The sequence below is a fragment of the Leuciscus leuciscus genome (assembly GCF_965113295.1).
Source record: "Leuciscus leuciscus genome assembly, chromosome: 7".
Taxonomy (NCBI): Eukaryota; Metazoa; Chordata; class Actinopteri; order Cypriniformes; family Leuciscidae; genus Leuciscus; species Leuciscus leuciscus.
This window is the reverse complement of record NC_138731.1, coordinates 33,214,273-33,235,904: the sequence shown is the minus strand read 5'-3', so window position 1 is coordinate 33,235,904 and position 21,632 is coordinate 33,214,273. Positions and strand designations below refer to the sequence as shown.

Below are 21,632 nucleotides of genomic sequence, written 5' to 3'. Positions count from 1 at the left end.
TCAATCACACCCAAATGCCAGAAATTTCTGCAGTGACAGATAAGGATAACATCATTTTGTTTTCTAAATATATTTAATTTAACTTTAGCAAAAAATAAGGAATTGTTAATGAAAGGGTGGAGTTATTTCCGATATTTATTAAATAGTAATAAACACAGACAAGAAAATGTTTTAGAGCTCTTCCATGATTCCAATGAATTACAATAAAACACGGCTTATTTAAATGTGTCACTCCTATTTCAAGTGACATAAGAAATAAAAGTAATGCAATCAAAATAAACTTTTAAATAGTGTGCTGATAAAGAAAACATCAATACTCACACAGTACTGATATCTTGTATTAGAAAAAAAGACAAGAAATTTTCTGCAAAGTCTCAAATAAAAAAAATACAGCTGTAGTTAAACATTTTTTCTATCACAATCATTTCCATAAGAAGTGCATCTGAAAAAAAATAAATGCGTTAGCAGAACTTCGCCAAGCTATTTTTTTTAAAAAGGAGTCCTGCTTTTGTTACAATTTTTAATTTACATGCTTCATTATACAATAAAAAAATGTTCCATCATATTTCTGCTCCCTTTTTTGACAATATGATACACCATTCAGAAGAGTCCATTGGCTGCAGCAGAAAACCTGAATCTCCCCAGAGTTAGGGACAAATTTATTGACTGACAAGTCTGGAGAAGTTTCCTGAGAGACACCAAGTTATGGCCGTCCACCAGGGTTCAGCGTGAGATTAGCCATAAGCTCATGAACTGCTGCAAATATTGTGCACTCCCCTGTTAGAAAAAGGTTAGAGTTAATATTGAAATGTAATATAAAATGTACCTAAGTTTTAAAAATTCATTAAATAAACAAATAAAAGATGCATATTCAAACATTCAAAAAGCACTGATCTACATTAGGAATGACGTGCGAACCTGATCGTGGTGGATGGTGCTCATTGAACCTCCTGAGGATGGAGCTGACCATCAAGGCCGCGGCTCCCGAGGAGCTGTGCTGGCGGGGGATATCGGCCTGTTGGGTCAGTCCAGTAGCCATGTCGTACACAATGGGCACTATGATGCTGATGGGCTCCTGGGGTACCGGTATCCTTTGGGTCAGCTGGAGCTGTAGAAGAGCATCTCTTCAAGTTAATATATGTCGGGAATCAACAGTAAATTCAAAACGCAGAACAAACAGACCTGCTGGGTGTACAATGGCCAGGAAATAAATCATAATTCAAAAGATCAACAGTAGAGCAGGAGTTGATTTTATCAATTGAGAATTGGTTGTATAGTGAAAGTGTGAAGGAGTGATTCAAATAACTTACAAAGAAGAGCATCTTGGTCTTCAGCACCACAGCAATGGTTCCTGGTGGGGCAATGGGAGGAGCGCTGGGTGGGATGGTCAGACAAAACTGCACATTCCAATTCAGCTGGGCCGCTTGGTCTGGGAACTAGAGGAAAACGATAAACCGATTAGGGGTTACGTTTGGGGTCAGATAAAAAAAGAAAATAAATTATATATTTTCTTATATATATATGCTTGAGAACTATTCCCCTGGTTTCACAGACAAGGTTTAAACCTAGTCCCAGACTAAAATGCATGCTTGAGCCGTTTTAACTGAAAGCAACTTGCACTGACCTATCTTAAAATATTTCAGTTCCACTGTTTTGTCTCAAGTTTTACACCAGTAACGTGTTTTTTTTTCTAAGGCACGTTTATAAAAGCTACTTAAATCTCCTATATGAACTAAGGCCTAATCCTGGCTTAATCTAAGCCATGTTTGTTAAACCAGGCCATAAACGCGCACATCAACCCGATCACTTTATTTAGCATTCATGTAAACACTGTTTCAATCAGAATGAAATCATTTCGATTGATGAATCCGAACATAAAGTGACCATGTAAACGTGGCTAGTTTCACATGCTCAAGAAACATTTCTTATTATGAATGTTAAAAACAGTTGTTTTGCTTCATATTTTTGTGGAAATCCTTTGACATTTTTTTCAGGATTCTTTGATGAATTAAAACATTTCAAAAGAACAGCATTTATTAAAATTTTTTAGAGTATAAATGACTGTCAATTTTGATAAATTTAATGTTACCTTGATGAATAAAAAAAAAAATCGTACTGATCCCAAATTGTTGAAAAATAGTGTATGCTTGCACAAAAAAAAAAGAGACAACATTTTTTCAAATAAACAATTTGTGCTTACCAACTCCAATTTCATGATGCGAACACAGTCTCTGAGTATGTTGGTAGGAGCTCCCAACAGCTTTGTGAAGGCATTTAGTGTGTTGTATTTAAAGGGTGGTCCTGCAACCTAAGGTGAAAGTGAAAGAGAATGACTTGCACTTGCATGACTGGACAATACCTGGCTTGATTTCACTTGGCTCAGTTCACTTGGCTGAGTGAACTGATTAAAAAAAACAAAAAACAAAAAAACAAACACTAATTGCACCAAACAGAATAGCTAGTTAAATGTGGGGTACGCAATATTTGAAAAACGCTGTTTAAAAAAGTTGGCTGGACCGACAACCAGACGTGTAGCCAATCAGCATTAGGGGGCGACGGGTCATATGAAGGTGGAGGAGAGAGAACGAGCAAGAAGGAGATTTCAAGAAAGACTGTAGAAAGAGAGATGGCTGAGAGACATAACAAAAGAGAAAAGCTCTTAAGAATATCACTGGAAAATGAAGGGTTATGATCAGGAAAGAGCTTTAGGCCCAGCGTTAAAGGGATAGTTCACTTTGAAATTAAATTTTGGTATGTTTTAGCTTACCTCAAGGGCATCCAAGATGTAGGTGTCTTTTTTTCCGCAGTAGTTTCAATTTTGATATTTTTAGGTCAAACCGTTCTTGTCTGTCAGTCATATAATGCAGGTCGATGGTCACTGTCTCAAAGAGCATGCACAGAGTCCAAATTAAAACAATTCCCCATCGTCCAAATTAAACAATTCCCCATCGTAAGTACACATTGATGGCCTAAGACACGAAACGAGCGGTTTGTGTGAGAAAACGAACAGTATTTATATCGTTTTTACCTCTTGAACACAGCCACGTCCACAGCCTACTGCGAAACCGTAGCCAATGCGACATCTAGTGTATACATCTATACCCGCCCGCGCTCTCAGATCACTTGGACGTGGCTGTGTTCAAGAGGTAAAAACGATATAAATACTGTTCGTTTTCTCACACAAACCGCTTGTTTCGTGTCTTGGGCCATCAATGTGCACTTACGATGGGGAATTGTTTAATTTGGACGATGGGGAATTGTTTAATTTGGACGACGGGGAATTGTTTTAATTTGGACTCTGTGCATGCTCTTTGAGACAGTGACCATCGACCTGCATTATATGACTGACAGACAAGAACGGTTTGACCTAAAAATATCAAAATTGAAACTACTGCGGAAAAAAAGACACCTACATCTTGGATGCCCTTGAGGTAAGCTAAAACATACCAAAATTTAATTTCAAAGTGAACTATCCCTTTAATATTAGAAAAGCTTTCCAGCGCTGAAGAGAGCTAAGCGGGAAGGCCTGAAAACAGACACAAAGGTTGCTTTGATTCCACTCCATATGTGAGTAACACTGGGTTTGAGTGTCATTGTTTGTCTGGAGCTGCTGTGCTGTTGCCAACTAACAGCGAACTCTTGTTTGCATTTACTCTTGTGTATGTATGTAAATCTTTCTTGCTTCCTTGACGTTCGTTCATCATCTTCGCTTTATTTTTCTTGAAGCATTACTTTGTCGTACTTCTGCTACGATAAATAGACATCCACTCTTGCATTGCGTGTAACGGAGGCCAGCTAGTGAGAGTTGTGCAGGCTGATGACTGCTAGAGAACATGGTGTTTACTGTTTAGTGTCCTTGTTAGTGCACCCGCCTCACATGCCAGCGATCGGGGTTCGAGACCGTATCTGAGCAGGGCGGTTAGGATTGGAGGGTGAGATTTGGAGGTGGAGCAATGAAGAGAGGGGTGTGTTTGTTTGGGTTGGTTTGAAATATCAACAATATCCAGCAACGACTTTGAGAAATAACATACTGCTCCTTTAAGCAGGTATTTCCAAACTCGTGACATTGGTTGAGCCAAATTATTATTTCCAAAACGTAATGAAAAAGAGGAAATTTGAGCTTCACTGAACATCACATCAAATGATAGTTAGTTAGTTGATGCAAAGAGTTCATTTCCTACCCTGGTCTCAAAGAACTTCTCCAGGACCTGCAGCTCCTCCTGCGACCAGGGTCCAGTGTTTTCTGGTGTGACTTTTAGCTGCAGAGTCTGGTAGGACTTGGGGTTGAGTGCCACTCTACATTTAAGCACGTCCGTCTTAAACATGATGACGCCTGGTTCATTGGAGTTCACAATAGTAAGCTGCAAAGAGAGAGTAGTCATGTGTAATTCAAATAGACTATACAAGCAGAATCAACATTCTGATGTGTCAAATGATGTGATAATAACAATATGTTAACGGTTTCTGACTCACGTTGGGTTCTATCTGGATGATTCTCTGTAGGTGTCGCCTCATGATGACAGAGCCAAGGAAGCGCTCGAGAGGTGAGCACAGGTAGCTACCCGCCAGCCCTGGCACCGGGCACGGCATGGGTGAAGGCAGAAGCAGCACATGTAGTTTGCTGTGGGTGAGGATGGTTGGAATAGAAGCGGCCCAGGACCGTTGTGGCAGTTTTCGAGGAGGGGGCATTGCCTGTGAACCTGCACACACGCAGTGTGATATCAGCTACTGCACATTGTTTGAAGAAAAACTCAAATGTAAATGAATTTAAATTATTCTATTTACATCAAACCTAGTGAATAATAGTAATTATTGGGTTAATCTCACATATACTGTCAGGAAAATGTCTAGGTAATATTTTACCCCGGAATAAAAAATAAAAATCATAAGAATTCTCTCTTTAATAAGAAATTAACAGTCTAATTTTAAAACCATCAAGATATTTTGCATTGTAGCATAATTTAAGACAATTAAGCAAAAAAATGTTAAAACTGTGATAAAAACTAAATGCATTATCATTATAATTTCTTATTATCCATGTTGAAAACAGTTGTGATGCTTAATATTTCTGTGGGAATCATGAAAAAAAAAAGATTCTTTGATGAATAGAAAGTTCAAAAGAACAGCATTTATTTGAAATAGACATATTTTGTAACATTATAAAACATTATAAAAATCCTTGCTGAATAAAAAAAGTATTAAATAAAAGGAATAGTTACTTTGAATTTCTTTCTTCTGCTAAACACAAAAGAAGATATTTTGAAGAATTTTTCTTTTTTTTCTCAATACTATGGAAGTCAATCAATTGTTTAGTTACCCATATTCTACAAAATATCTTCTTTTGTGTCCAGCAGAAGACAGACATTTATTCAAGTTTGAAACAACTTGAAGGTGAGTAAATGACAGAATTTTCACTTTTGGGTGAACCATTTAATTTCTTTCAAAAAAAACTTTCGGTCTCCAAACTTTTGAACGGTAGTGTATGCATACATATGAATTAAAATGCTGGCTTTAAACAGGTTTTGATGTGACAGATTTATCTCTATGGACTTACTGGTACCAGCTCGAGGGGAGTGGGATGGGTCTGGAATGGGTGAGTGCAAAGAAGGGTTGCCTGGTGACATGCCAGTGATTCGTGCACCGGGGGAGGGTCCAGAAACCTGCGGGGAACCTGGCCAGGGGGCAACTCTTGGGCTGGTGGACAAAATTGTGTATGGTGAACTGGGGTCAAGAGTTCCTGCAAAAAAAATAAAAAATAAAATGATTTGGACCATAATTCAACATCTTGAGGTGGGTAGGGATTTCCATCGACAATGTAGACAGTGATTTTAGTCCAGAGCATTAACGGTGCTCCACACAGCCCCCAAAAATGCACATCCCTACTGAATGGGGGAACTCTGAAACCAGTATTTCTGTGAAATCAGAGATGCTTCTATGAAGCACCATACAAGGATGCGAACAAGGCAAAAATGAATGCAGCTGATTCACTTTCTTTCACAGTTTCAACAGCAGACCATTCAAACATATTCAGACATATCAAAATGTATTGCATAGTGGCATATTGCGACTAATTTGAGGTAGTAGACAATACCCAGCCCTAATTTACAAAAAAAGACACTATCATTCAAAAGGTTGGGGTCAGTGACAGTAAAGACTTTTACAATGTTACAAAATATTTCTATTTCAAATAATTTTAGTTTTGTAGTTTCCACAAAAATTTGTCATCACAGGAAAAAATTTGATATAAAAAAAAAAAAAAATATTTTTATTGTAATAATATTTCACATTATTACAATTTTTACTGTATTTTTGACCAAATAAATACAGCCTTGGTGACCATTAGATCATTCTTTAAACAAATCTTACAGACCCCAAACTTGACGAAGTGTACAAATAATATAAAACATTTATTAAAAATTCCCCAAAATAAAATAAAAAAAGAAGTCGCCCAATTAATCAGGCTGAATGGCAGTACCAAGATTTACTTTTTTTAAAAATATATATTCAGAATATGATTTGGAAATCAGATGTTTTGTCTTCCCAATCCCACCAGTCAAAAAACAGAAAGAAGCAGGAAATAATACAAGAAGTATCAAGAAAGAGCTCATTTAGGATTACTAAATCCTCCATGCGGAAGGTCGAGTGGTAGCAACAAATCAGAAGTCTTTCACCAGCCCATCAAAGATTGAAAGCCCTGGACCACAGAGGTAAGGACTAAGGAGGAAGGCTAATCAACAAAGCCCTAGATCCAGACCTTCCATACACTTACCATGTGGGCTGGCAAAGTTGGAGGTCTGCCCCATAGAAATGCCCAGAGAGGACGGAGAAGGGATGGGCCCAAAGGGAGAAGGGGCCCGCAGAGCTCCACTAGGGGAATTGGCTGCGTGGATGTTCCCTGCACAAAATTAACCAATCAGTGGCCTTATCAACATCTGACAAGAGTTCCCTTTCACATACGCTGCAGCTAAAGCGTGACAGGAGCTGCAGGCCCCGAATGGAGATGGGTGGACACGTCTATGGCTGTGGGCATGCTTCTCTACCATGATGCATGGTGATGGTGTCATAAAGCACAGACTGACCAATAAAAGCATGCATGTCCACAGACAAGAAGAGCTCGTGGGACGGTTTTGCAATGAGTGGGACACCAATGAGAAAATGTTTCCTCTCCTTTTGATTCCCCAAATCCATGGTGGCATGACCAGCACGGCACAGACAGCAAATTGACAGAATTTGACATGAGAAAAGACACACATATATACCTGGAGACTGCGTTGTCATCATGGAAGGTGAGGGAGGCACGTGGTACGGGTTGGGGGGCGATGTGAGGGGTGGGTACACCCCTCTGCCTGGAGGCTGTGTCTGGGTATGGGGCATGAAGGTGTCATCCATGCTTATCGGGGACGGAGGATTGTCATCCTCATTGACTGAGCGTCTGCGTGCGTCCTGATTACTATCCACAAACATGTTCAAGAACGTCTGTGGAAAATAATGGAAGACTGACAATTACACCCATGCACGCCTCTACTAGTCCTCAACTGGATAAAGGGATAATGCACCCATAAATTAAATTCTGTCATTTACTCATTCTCAGGTTCCAAACATGTATGAGTTTCTTTTTCAGCAGAGCAGAAAATACATTTTCAAGAATGTTGGTCACCAAATAGTTTAGGTTCCCATTGACTTCAATTGTATGGATAAAAAAAAATGTTGGTTACCAACAGTCTTCAAAATATATTCTTTTGTGTGCAGAAAAAAGAAAGTCATACATGTTTGGAATGACATGAGGGTGAGTATATGATGACATAATTTTTTGGGTGGACTATCAATTTAATAACATGATTTGCTCCACCCACCTTCAGTCCAGGGGCAGGGTAGAAACCTTCAACTATCTTGGTGTTGTCAAACAGACTGTAGGCCCCATCACGGATAGCAACCACACCTCTGCTACGGCAGTAGATGTCGATGCAGTACATGTTGCGGAAGGCCAGTCGGATGTGAGTTGGTGACTGGGGCAGAATGGAGAAGCACTGGTACGCTGTATTGGTCCTTTGGGTGAGTCCCAACATAGGCACTGTGGGTAGCTTGTTGATGGCATTAAGAGGAGCTAGAGTGTCTGAGAGGATCTAAGAACAGACAAGTATGTGAAAATATTACCAGCAGCTACTAATAAATAGCACTTCAAATTGGTCAGTTAATTTTGTTTTGAAAACATACCGACAGCGCATTTATATTTACCAACATAATTAATAAAACTACAAATTACGGGTCATCGACCAGTGACTGCTTTGATTTTAGTAAGTGAATAGAGTAAATAAAGCTTTATAGTCCCAAGGCTCTAGATACCTGTAGAAGTTGTACTACATTGGGTGTCTTGTTGAACATCTCTTGAAGTTGGTGGAGAATTATGTTGTGACAGTTGCTACAGCCTGAATTGGGTCCAACAGTCCCCAGGGCCAGATGGAAACGCTGGGTTGCTGAATTCCACTGTATCGTCACCTAAAAAAACAGGGTGGATCTTGTAGTAAATAAAACAAGTCTGATTTAAACTAAATCACAAAATAAAGATTCAACATGCATTTTAACAAGTTGAAAAGGTTTTTACCGAGCTGCCTTTGGTACTGCCATAACATAGAACCAGCTTCCGATAATTATACAGTCGTATCTCTGAGAAAAGGCTCAAATATGAGGGCATCTCTGGAAAATGTAGAAAATGAATTTTTAATTTTAAGCATTTCATGTCATCATGTATTTTCCCATACCTACTTTACTGTTCAAAAGTTTGGAGATGGTAAGATTTTTTTCAATGTTTATGAAATAAGTCTCTTATGCTTACAAACGCTTTATTTGCTAAAAACAGTGATAAAGCAATATTGTGGAATATTTTTTTAAATGTAAATAACTTTTCTATTTTAATATATTTTAAAATGTCATTTACTCCTGTGATGGCAACGCTTAATTTTCAACAGCCATTACTCCAGTCTTGAGCAGCTGCGTTTACATGGACTCTGATAATCCGACTGTGATCAGACTAGTAGCACAGTCAGAATAATATTATTTTTTTTAAATAAAGTCACATGTAATCACATCAATCGGAATGAAATCGGTCAAATCCGTATTGTAAGGGGTGGTTTAAACCTTTTCTAATCTGGATTGAGAGGACATGTAAACACTTGATCGGACTGAGATCCGAAACTAGAAAGTACTGTGCATGTGCAATAACAAAGATGGCGTAATGACGTTTTACGAGTGGAAAGAGCTGCTGCTGCTGCTGTTGTTGGATGAAGTGCAATTTTTTAGGGCGCGTGAAGGGACTTTTTTAATGCATGATATATATAAGTGGCACAGCACAACGGTTCACGTGCTCATCACCTCCTATTAGGACCTGCAATAGATAAATATTAAGTCTGCTCTTTAAAACCCCAAAAAGTAAGAGAATAGTATGCGCAAACAGGGGAAAACTATGTATATTCGTGCAGTGTGCGCATGTCAAAAATCTATTCCGATTTGAAGCTTCTGACATAGAAATGCGCACATCAACCCGATCACTTTATTAAGCGTTCATGTAAACGCTGAGTTCAGATTCATCAATCAGTAAATGTGTCCATGTATCCAGTGTCACATAATCCTTCAGAAATCATTCTAATATCCTTATTTGCTCAAGAAAAAATTATTATTATTATCAATGCTGAAAACAGTTGTGCTGCTTAGTAGTGGAAAAAAATCTTACTGCCCCCAAACTTTTGAAAGGTAGTGCAGGTCAATGTCTCAATCAATACAAAATGACCAATTTGTCAGCTTAATTATAAAACAACAGTAAATTATCAAATTAAAGCAAATAAATGTACTATGACATAAAAGGAATACACGTTATAGCTGGTTATGACAAAAACTACTAGTGATTTATCTGATTAGAACAGTTAGTTACATACCAGGTAAAGAGCGTGAGAACTCCAGCACACATTCATAAAGCTGACTAACGCTGTTCCAATCATTCAAGAACATCTCCACCACTTTCCTGCCACCTACTGGCTCTGAGAGGGGATTCTCATACGTCAGGTAGACATGCCGCATGGAAGCTAAATTGAAATAGAAAATATTAAAATAAAATATTAAAGATATGATCACTCACACATAAGGGTGTCACGATTTCGATTTTAAATCGAAATCGATCGAAATTAATGCTCAATCTCGATTATCGAATCAAAAAATGGAATCGTCGATGCTGCCACGCCCCATATGTCACGTGAGCTCGGCTTGCCTGTAATAGGTAAAACTCCTTTTCTCGAGAATATTGAAGCCTTTATTTTAAAATGCATTACAGCTGCACAGCGAGAGCATCATAGCTCGTCTGAGCGAGCTGATTGGCTGTGCTGCGTCAACTGCACGAACCTATGGCGAGTAGGAGCGCTTGGCGCCCCGCCAACCTCGAGCGCGCCAATTTGGACGCGGCTGAAGTGTATAAATTCAGAGAAAACTCGCCAAAGGACTTTAGGTTTAAATCGACTGAAGCGAAGTACCTGATATGAGCGAAATAGCACGCAGGCAAAGCAGTACTCGTTCCCTTATCTCTAAGGGAACCGAGGTTGCGCAAGTAACCAAGTACGTTCCCTTACGAGAACGTTCTCTCGTACTGCGTTGCAAACGCTGTGGGAACCCAATTTAAAACGCCGTGCTATTCGCCTGTGACTGCTCTGAGGAGTCCAGGGAGCCCCGGGACTATAATAGGTAATAGGTTATATTGTTTAAGTTTCCAATTGACTGGAGATATAAGTTATTGTTACATGTTGTTAATAAACGTTTTAACTTTGACAATGTAGTGTGTGGTACATTGCGAACAAAGGTCAGATATTATTATATTGCATAAAAGTCTAAAAATGGCATAGCTTGTGCTTTCAAAAAAAAATTTTTTTTAAATCGAGAATCGAATCGAACCATGACTTTGGAATCGAAAATGTAATCGAATCGAGGATTTGGAGAATCGTGACACCCTTACTCACACATCACTGTATTGTTTAGAAAGCCGTTACCAAACAAGGAACTCTCTTTACCTTGCTCTTTGTTGGATGTGCCGTTTAGTGGGCAACTGGAGAAAATCAATTCTGCCACCCAGGTGCGATTATTGCGGCCCTGTAGTCTGAACGTGCAGTCCAGCAGGGAACGCTCCAGAGTTTTTCTCGTTTCCTCACTCACTCCCTTACAAGGTGGAATTCTGAGAAAGGAGGAAAGCAATTAGTACACAACTCTTCATAAGTTTGGGGTCAGTAATTTTTTATCAGTAAAGTCACTTGTGATGGAAATCTAAATTTACAGCAGCCATTACTTCAGAAATCATTTTTAATATGCTGATTTGCCACTCAAGAAACATTTATTATTGTTATTATCAATGTTTAAAACAGTTGTGTTGTTTTTAATATTTTTATGGAAAGTGATAAAAAAAAAAGTCAGGATTCCATGCTTAATATAAAATTCAAAAGAACAGCATTTATTTGAAATATAAATATTTTGTAACATTATAAATGTATTTTCTGTAACTTGTAATCAATTTAATGCATCCTTTGAATACAAGTATTGATTTCTTTACAAAACAAAAATCATACCAACTCCAAACTTTTGAATGGCAGTGTACATGGGACAAATACTTATATGCACATCTACCACATGTGCCAGTCTGGTTTATTAACTATTAAATTGACAGCCAAATACAAATCTTACTTCAGAATACGTATAGCGTGGCTACAACCATCTCCTTCGACCTGAACTCCCTGATGAGGAATCTCCATATTCGACAACTGCGAGAGTAAAAGACCATTCAGTAAACACAAAATGTGACGTTTATGAGAAATAGCTTCAGATATTACAAAACTGCCATCGCCATCTAAAGGATATACAGTACCTCACAGCGTAATCCGATGAGGGGCATGTTAGTGTCACACATAGCCACCAGGTGGGCAAGCTCCTTATTGAAGGCACACATTTCTCCTGATCTCTTGGGTTTCTTCGGTTCAATGGCACTTTGCTCTCCAGAGAACTATGTAGTGACAAAAACAAGAATATTAATTACATACAATATAAAACTGAACAACACAATAGACAGTAACTTTTTTTGTGTGTATTGGGACATACATCTTAGGGGCAGGGACAATCGGTTGTTGATTGAATGGAGAGAGATCTGAATGCAAGCTTGCAGATTATTGTAAGAAAGTGGTTTAAGCGGACTAAATGATTGGAGAAGTCCGGCAAGTCTCAAAGTCTCTCCAAGTAACACTATGCAGTTTCAGTTTTTCTCAAACAGCGACCCCTAGAACCTATGCATGCTAGTGTCTTCCATAGAGGCTGCTTCATATTGTTGATGAATGTGACGTCGTGCCGTAAAGCAAGTCGTGATTCTCGCGAGATTTGTCGGGGCGCCACCTCTCAAACTTGCATTGCTGGTTTTGCCAGTGGCGTCCCCCCGCTGCTTTGCTATCGGGATGATTCGCCCTACTACGAGTTTGTTTACCATCGAAATGCTTTTGAAGCTGTTATATTAAGGTACAAATCTTGCATGGTGTGCCTTTAACCGGAAGATCTATTTATGATCATTTAATTTAAATTACAAGGTCAAAACATTTATTTATTTTTTTAACTAAACATGCATGTATGAATTGTTGACAATAAGATCAATAACATGCCTTTAGAATATAGGTAGGGTGAATTTCCATTTCATGCCGACTTTAAAGGGGCACCCGCCTCACCTCTTTAAATACAACACAAAGTGGTTTAAGATGTTAAAGAAAAAGATAAGAAATATTTTAGGTTCTGCATTAAGTATTCAGTTCAGAATATTTCGTTGAGTATCCCACCTTCCTCTTGGACCCAGGACGAGTCATTCGACCAGATGAAATGTCCTGCACAAGCTCCTCGAGGTTGGGTTTAAACTGTTGTAGCAGCTGAGCAGCAGGCAGCCCATCCTCACTCTCCATCTGACTCACAGACAGGAAGTAGTACTTATACTGAAGTTCTGTCGAATTGCTGGACACATCAAACATCTCGACCACCTGAGTAAAGACAAGAGTTAAAACAGATGAAGAAATTGTTTATTTACATAAATGTACATTTACATAAATGTACAAAAATCTTTATCGGTGAGATAAGTAAATAAAATATATAAGTATTTACAATATAGTATTGTGGGAGGCGGGTGAGTTTGATGAAGAGGCGATGTTTTGACAGGTTGCCCACAGGATGCGTGGTTAAGTTAGATAGATGGAGAGTGTCTGCACACAGCGTGGGAAGATGTTTCACAGACTGTCGACATCTCTGCTCGCCCAACCAGAATCTGTTCAAAACATAATAGATTAACAACAGCCACTGTCATAATATGAAATGCACTTAGAACAGGTAGCTTGACTGATTACTTTAGCTGTTGTAACCAGGTGACGATGCGCTTCATGTCATCGTTGATACTCTTTTCAATTTCGTCCAACATGGACTGATCTGGAAAGAAACCAGCAAGGTAGGTTAAGTAGTTCAAATGATCAGATGTGGGCCGAATCCAATAGATATGAGACTAACCGACTCCGTAGAGCATTGGCTGAAACATTCCTGAATGCAAATCGACAAATATGTGGAGGCACTCAGATCGCCCGCAGGGCTCCAGTATTGGTATTACTAGTGTGGGCAGTGCAGTCTCTATGAAAGCTGAAAAATAAAAACACAATGCACATGTTATGCATGCATAACTTATAATAGATCTAACCTTCATCTGTTTTATAACTATTAACCTTTCCATGTCAGGGACTGATTTCTAAAATGAACATTATTTTATTATCAGTATTAACATTATGAAAATTGATATTATTAATTTAGATATTTGCTTCCCTACACAATAAAGCACAGCCTCTGGTAAATCAAGCAGGGTGAAGATCTCTGTGGTGTAAAATACTCACAGTTATCACTAGGGTTGCTACTTTTCAGGATGGCTTTGAGTTCTTGCAGTTTCTGATGCGAGCGGGCATGCACACTATCGATCAAAAGCTTTTCCACAGAGAGATGATCGATCTGAAAGAACAGCCCACAAACAGCCCTAATAAGCTTTTATCCTCATTACTGTTATTATACACAAACTTTACAAAGTTTGGTAAAAAAAAAAACATGTTTTTGAAAGAAGTCTCCTATGATCAAGGCTGCATTTATTTGTTAAAATATTCAGCAAAAACAGTAATATTGTGAGACATTACTCTTTTAAATAACTGTTTACTATTTTAATACATTTAAAAAAAAAAAAAATTATTCAGGTGATTGTAAAGCTGAATTTTCAGTCGTCAATTCGATTACACACTGTTTATGTTCATCCCTAATCTTATGTTTCACACATAACTTAACTCTAGAGCAGATGCTAATGGCTAACATGGCTTAGGTATGGTTATGGTATGGTTAACCGCCAACCAGAGGTGTAAAAAGTACTCAAAAATGTTACTCAAGTGAAAGTACAAGTACTGAGGGAAAATTTTCCTCAATTAAAAGTATCTGGCCAGAATCGTACTTGAGTAAAAGTAAAAAAGTACCACATTAAAATTGTACTTGAGTATTAAAGAAGTAAAAGTAACAGCAAGAATGAAAACTAGAGATTCTTGTTTAAGCTTTTAATCTCTAAAAACATGAAGTGAAAGTGAAAGTGACACGTGACGGCCAAGTATGGTAACCCATACTTGGAATTTGACCTCTGCATTTAACCCATCCAAGTTAATGCACACACATTAGGAACAGAGTAGTGAGTAGTTAACACACACACACTGCAAACGTGGATACACACACCCAGAGCAGCGGGCAGCCTTTGTGTGGCGCCCGGGGAGCGATTAGGGGTTAGGTGCCTTGCTCAAGGGCACCTCAGTCATTTCCCACCGGTTCTGGAATCGAACCAGCAACCTTTGGGTTACCAGTTCAACTCCCTAACCACTAGGCCATGACTGCCCCATGGCCTGAACCACAGGCCATGAATGAACCACATACAAAGTTTTATCCTGCTTTAGAACTGTTTGTATTTAATTGTATTTAATTATCAAACTATAAGACTACTATCTAATGCCAGTATGCAACATTCTTTAAACAATCCACTAAACATGCTTTCACTACTAAAAGAAAATAATTCGTTAAGGTACGGCCACGGGTGCTCTTGATCCTGTGGCTGATTTTGGACTGTGTTCGCAGCTGAATCACGTTCTTCCTCCATTTTCTTCCACTGATTGACTGTTATAATTTCTCTAATTTCCAGGTCAAGGTGCTGTGCATTGTGGTAATAGATGCGACATGACGTCACTTCCAAAGGACCAATGAACATGCCTGACCAATTTGGTGGAATGTGAAAACGAATCTCATTGGCAGAATAAATAACATTTAAATTAAACTAGGCATCAGCGCAATTCAATGGGTTTGGTAATAGCAATGGAAAATAGAATGAAATTATCTCCAAAAAAGAAGTACTTTTTGACTATAAATAAAATTGTAAGGAGTAAAAAGTACTTTTATTTCTTAAAAATTTTAATTAAGTAAAAGTAAAAGTATTGATTTTTAATTGTACTCAAGTAAAGTAAAAATCCCCAAAAATAATACTTAAGTACAGTAATCAAGTAAAATTACTCAAGTATTTTACACCTCTGCCGCCAATAATACGGTTGCGTTAATACAGCATTTTATTTTTACGCGAGTGACAACTACACATTTTCAGGACTCACAACCACATTGGAACTATTTGTCTGCCACGTCATATAATGTGAGAGCCACAGTGAACTGTATAAACATGAAGGGTTTAGTTTACTCACGGAGACGAAGAAATGATTGGATTGAGAAATGAAGCATTCATCCGTAGATCCACCAGAGCTACAGTGTGTGCGAGCTGCGAGGCTCAAACATACTCTCTGCACTCGGTTACTAAGCATTTAAAGTCCTTGTTGTTTGTTTTTTTCAAAAATCTGATGGATGAACTCACGCCTTGATTAGACTCATTCATTTAATAAGCTGTCAATTGTGATAAAACTTCTCGATGTTATGGATATTGCCATTTTTGATACTGTCGCTGAATGTGGTGCAGGCTCGTATTAAGCGGCGCTGCCATACTAGCCATTAGCTAGCTCTATTAGCATCTTCTCTAGAGTTTTGTTTTGTGTGAAACATGACAGTGGATTAGGGATTAAAATAGAGCGTGATCGACGTAAACGATTATGTCGATGCGTTGTTCCAGCCCTACTTTCAATATCATTATATATATATATATATATATATATATATATATATATATATATATATATATTCATAAAAAGGATATTAGTTTAACCAGTGACACTCACCTTCATGGCTCTTTCCATTAATCTGGAATCACAGGCAGGCAGTGGAGGCTCATGGGAAATCTGTAATGGCTTGGAACCATCCGTCTCATCAATTTTAATGGTGACCTTGTGCACAGATGCTGTGCCAGTCTTTCTACCCAGGACCTGTTGACTGCAAGGCAAAAATCAAGAGATGCAAAAACAAAAGAGTAAAATGACAAAAACTCTGTAGTGAATTTTGAAACTTACTTCCAGACTGACAACGTGAGGCACTTGGCAGGGAAATAGCGCTCCACCTGCACTAGATCACCCCATCGCTCTCTGATCAACATCAGAGTCTGCGAATGCAACACCTCCAGCTGTAGTGATAGGCAAAACGAGTCTGATACAAGTCATCAAGGAAACCTTTTTGATTTAACACTTTGTCTGGGCAGGTAAAACAAAAGCTATACATTTCCACCAAGCTATACATTTCCGCTAAACGCGTCATCCGGTAGACTTTTGACAGCTTCAGGGCTTTCATGAAAACTAATTATTCTTAGGCATTTTTGTATCCAGGCCACCAAATGTTGGATCGACAGAGAGTTATTAAGAAAACAGTTCCCATAATACTCTTTAACTCCAGTGGTGGCTCATCAGGGGAGGCAAAGCCAACCCAAATTTTAGAGGTGAAAATGGGAGAAGGACGATTTGATGTTAATAAAAATTCCCAGTTATTCATTTAATTTCATGTTTCAGAATGTGTATTTCTTGTTTGTAATTTCACCACGGTAAGTGTAACCACCGAGTTCTTCCCCGAAAGTGCCTTATCTGCCGATGTAATTACAAACGTTTGGAAAACTGTGCTAAGGTGAGTCTAAGGGGATTAAGAAGGGGAGGGGCAAATCCATCACCAGAGACTTGTGCATCCATTGGTAAAAAAATTAGCTAATAACCATTGAGTTTTTGAGATGAAAATTAGTTACGTGATATTAGTCTGAACTGCTACCACTGATGTACCAACTAAGCATGGAGAGTAGAGATATTGAATATTTGATTGCAAACAAATTTACGAAGCTGCCATTCGGACAGCAGCTACAAATTAAAAAGGAAGGAAGCCCCCACGCCTATGCTGTATACTACATGAATCAGCTTCACTAAACGGCCGAACGTACTTTTAACACAGACATTTAAAAGGACAGAAGAATGGGATTTTGCTTTAAGTGATAGGCTAGGTGAATGACATTTTTTCATTCTTAAACCTGGGAACAATACTAGTTGACGCCATTATGACTACAAAGTTTGCTGAGTATTCCCTACTAAAGCACAGCACTTTTTGACTCTGGTTGAGCGTAGCCATAGCAGACTGGGAGAAATAAGTATTTTTTCTCTGTTTTCTATGGTCGGGTAGCACAGATTTCTTTCTCTTTTTTTTACTGCATAAGCAGCCACGTTTTATTGAAAGCCCATTTAGCAGGTGGTAAAGTAACCCTTTAAGCAACCAAACAAATGCTCTACTAAAACACAACAATCTTAAGTCTTGAGCTGAAAGGATACGGAGGCAGCTGTACATGTCCTGAAGAGGCTTGTCATCTCCAAACAGGCGGGACTGTACCAGTTCATGGATATAATTAACCTGCATGCTGTGAACCAATGCCCGTCCATCTAAATAAATAACATATAGAGATGTTATTAATAAATAAGTTATGAACATAAATCTGGTTCAAAAGTTCAAAAATAATATTTTTATTTAGCAAAAATGCATTAATTTGATCAAAAGTGACAGTAAAGACTTTTAGTTTCTTATAAAATATTTGTTTCAAATAAATGCTGTTCCTTTAAACTTTCTATGGATCAAAGCATCCAGAATTTTTTTTTTGCACGGTTTCAACAAAAATATTAAGCGCCACAACTGCTGATAAGAAATGTTACTTGAGCACCAAATCAGCATATTAGAATGATTTCTAAAGCATCATGTGACACTGAAGACTGGAGTAATGGATGCTGAAAATTCAGCTGTCGTCACAGAAATCAATTACGTTTTATATACTAAAAATACTATTATTTAAAATTGTAATAACATTTCACAATATTATTCTATTATTATTGGTGAGCATAAAGGAGACTTTAAAAAAAAACATTAAAAAAAACTTTACCAACCCCAAACATTTGAACTGTACAGTAAAAATATATTTATATAAAAAAAGTTGTGAAAAATGTACATTCAGATGGGTTGCATGATATCTTATTTCTGATGCCTTATTAGCCTTCACATTGAGAATATATTACCTCCAGTTTCCTTGTCTTCAACTAGAATCTCCAGTTTAAGAAGTCTCCAAGGGATATCAGGATCATCCCCCATCACTGTCAGTGTTGCTTCAAATTCTCCCTCAACTCGAAACTTCACTCGCCCGTTGGCTTGACATGCAAAGAGTTCATAAAAACAAGTAAGATCATATGTTGTGAGAACAAAACACAGCGAAAGGATAAAAATGTATGGATAAAAAATGTTTGGAAATATATAACCTACTTATTACAGAGCAGAATAAGTCTTTCCCTGTAGATGTGTAGAAGTTGGAACTTACCCACAGTTAAGTTGGCCAGCTGTGGGGGCAAGTCAGTGGTGACTAGTCGGTGTCTCAGGATTTGATTCAGCTGATTTAGTGTGGTCTGCTTCTCTGTTTTGGTTATAGGGTCAGGAGGAATAATTTTGTCCTGAAAACAAATAATCCCATTATTTCCGGTTCTCTACATCCACTTAGATGCTGCTGAACTTCGTATTTTGAGCACTTCTTGTGTTGTTGTTGTTTTTTGCCTCTTTATGATGACTCGCTTATATTAGTCCTAATTTGTAAGTCGCTTTGGATAAAAGCGTCTGCTAAATGACTAAATGTAAATGTAAAATGTAAACACTACGTTTGACTACTCACTCGGATGCATGTGGGCAGACGCGGATAAGACCCGGTGGTTAGTACATCAATGGCAAAAGGGATGGCAAAACTAGGCAAACGCGCATGTACCAAGGCGTCCCTGGCCAGTGATGCCAGACGGTCAGCCGTGTCAACGAATAAATATGCTTGTTGATCCAGAAATGAGGAGATCATCTGTAAACAGAGCTAAGAATGAGTACTACATAAACAAGAATGAAAATAACTCAGATTGGAGGTGGGAAATAAATGACGTACCGCACATTTCTCCACCTTCCCGGCATTACTTGCCCATTTCACAAGAGCAAGCAGACGTACAAAGAGCTGCCGTGTCCGACTGGCAAACTGAACAATTTCAATTTTCCTGTAAGAGACGGGTTAAATCAGTAACGTTTATATGCATGCATAATGTACGCAAGGGGTTTTCGATCAAAGACAGAATATAGATCATATAGATATAGTTTCTTGTATAAAGACCCAGTTTATGCTGTGAAAAAAATATGATTATAAACATGTATAAAAAATTATTTGGAAAATATTTAGTTTCTATAAAGTTATATTATGTTTTTTTCTACTCATAGTACAGTCATGTTAGATATATTATTTATGTATTATCTTTAATAATTTATATTAATTTATTTACTAATTTATTTATTTGTATCTAATTGTTATTTGTCTTAATCTTGTTTTTTATTATTTATTTATTTTGACATTATTATTCTCTAAACTCCCTCCCCTAGTTGCAAGAGGTTTCTAGATTGAAAACCCCTGATGTAACCAATATTACAATAATGTTTATTGGTGAATATAAATGAAAACTGCAGGGCAGTTTCTTACCTTTCCATGTCTGTTTTTCGTGGAAGTCTGTGAAAATCATAAAGACATGGTTAAAAATATCAAATGACAGCACAAAGCATTTTATATCTTACATCTAGACAACTTCGGAGAAGTAACAAAGATCATTTGCCTCAGAACAAAAATAAAAGTGTGCAAATCTACATATCTACTCTGATTACAGCAATGTAATATACTGGGATTTCAATATACCAACAGAATATTACAAGATAAAAGTTCATGCCTGGGTCACCTGCCATATCTCAAATTCATCTAACTTAGGCTGCAAAAAGCAGAGAGTAACTTCTGGAGCCAAAGTCAAATATACTAGCTTCATGTTAAAATATTATTATATCACTTTGCCATGGTTAACCAAATAAGAAGTCACACATGTGTCAGTAATAGAATGCAGCAACACTTCCATATTATTTACTACCAATTTACATGCAAGACTGTTGTAAAGTAAACATATGGGCCAACGCTAAACTAAATCTAACTTTATTTAACCATGCCTGACTAATGACCATTCAAAACAACCAGCCTCAGTCTCATGAACTCACAGCTCAGCCAACAGAGTGATTTCATGGTAGGTTCGCTGCAGCAGAAACTCGATCAGGACGCTCAGTCGAACTCCTTGAGTGGCCGGTGCTCCCGGCGGAGGCTGCGGGGCTGAGGTCGGACCCCCGGCGGGGACCAGCTGCCCGTCCGAACCGATCTGAACTGGAGCCATTTTAAATACAGCGGGAGCAATGTATGGTTACGGGTCCGACCCTTTCTTTTACTCGCGTTTACCGCAAACTAGGCCGAGAGAATATTTTTACGCGTACGTCCTAATGTTTATATCCTGCTGAAACGATTTCAACCCATGGAGAAAAGAAGAAATGAGCCTGTAAGATGTGGAGAGATGGAGCTCCGCCATCACCCACTGCTGAAGCAGGAAACAAAACTCTTCTTTCCTAAATGGCGCTGGATAAAATATTTAAAATAAAAGTCTGAAAGCCAAAAATGTGGCTTTTAAAAGGATTACATTTGTTTTTATTTCTCTTTATGTCTTTCACAGTAAATACAAATGGAAAAATAACTTAATTTTTTTTAAATACATTTCGTCTATCTAAGGAGTCCAAAAACATTTTAAGTAACATTAGCTGCTTGAAATAGGAGAGCATGGGGACCTTTATTTTGCCAAAGAAAACTGACAAAAAGAATATCCGTTTTGGAATGTAATTGTATTTTTTATTTTAATACAGCAAGCATGACAAAATAAAATGAATACATTTCATGAAGTGTATGTTTTTTTGGTTTTTTTTTTTTTTTTTTTTTTTTTTTTACTAACAAATCAAACAACTTCAGTGCTTTTCATTTTTCATTTTGACTTCTGAAAACTTAATTCCTTTCTAAATATTCTAGAGGGGTGATTTGAGAACAAAAAAAAATGGATGAAATACTTTGCCAAAATAATGATATTATAAACACAAACTACATGTATTCAAATGTTTTAAATGTTTTGTATGGGATATTTGCATGCAATTGAATTGGTTACTGACGCACAAAGTGCAGTTCATTACTAAATAAATAATATTGGGTATGG

The 21,632-nt window shown here is 37.8% G+C and overlaps 1 protein-coding gene across 2 annotated transcripts; it reads right to left on the bottom strand.

The window, feature by feature from the left end:
* Nucleotides 1–117: 117 nt before the first annotated feature.
* Nucleotides 118–20,995, bottom strand: med14 (mediator complex subunit 14). Of its 2 annotated transcripts, XM_082175438.1 has the most exons (30): nucleotides 20,605–20,995; nucleotides 20,048–20,074; nucleotides 19,469–19,574; nucleotides 19,214–19,387; nucleotides 18,869–18,998; nucleotides 18,573–18,701; nucleotides 17,841–17,948; nucleotides 16,554–16,686; nucleotides 16,326–16,476; nucleotides 13,929–14,040; nucleotides 13,555–13,680; nucleotides 13,398–13,476; nucleotides 13,159–13,318; nucleotides 12,843–13,037; nucleotides 11,894–12,028; nucleotides 11,713–11,789; nucleotides 11,049–11,209; nucleotides 9,930–10,076; nucleotides 8,603–8,694; nucleotides 8,344–8,496; nucleotides 7,854–8,123; nucleotides 7,260–7,476; nucleotides 6,770–6,895; nucleotides 5,555–5,737; nucleotides 4,474–4,700; nucleotides 4,182–4,361; nucleotides 2,201–2,308; nucleotides 1,311–1,436; nucleotides 919–1,108; nucleotides 118–777 (listed from the first exon to the last, which is right to left on the bottom strand). In XM_082175438.1, exons 1-30 carry the CDS (start codon nucleotides 20,772–20,774, stop codon nucleotides 704–706), a joined length of 4,266 nt encoding a protein of 1,421 aa, XP_082031564.1. In that variant the 5' UTR covers nucleotides 20,775–20,995; the 3' UTR covers nucleotides 118–703. The 2 variants fall into 2 exon arrangements, with proteins under 2 accessions (XP_082031564.1, XP_082031565.1); XM_082175439.1 differs by lacking the exon at nucleotides 6,770–6,895.
* Nucleotides 20,996–21,632: the final 637 nt, after the last annotated feature.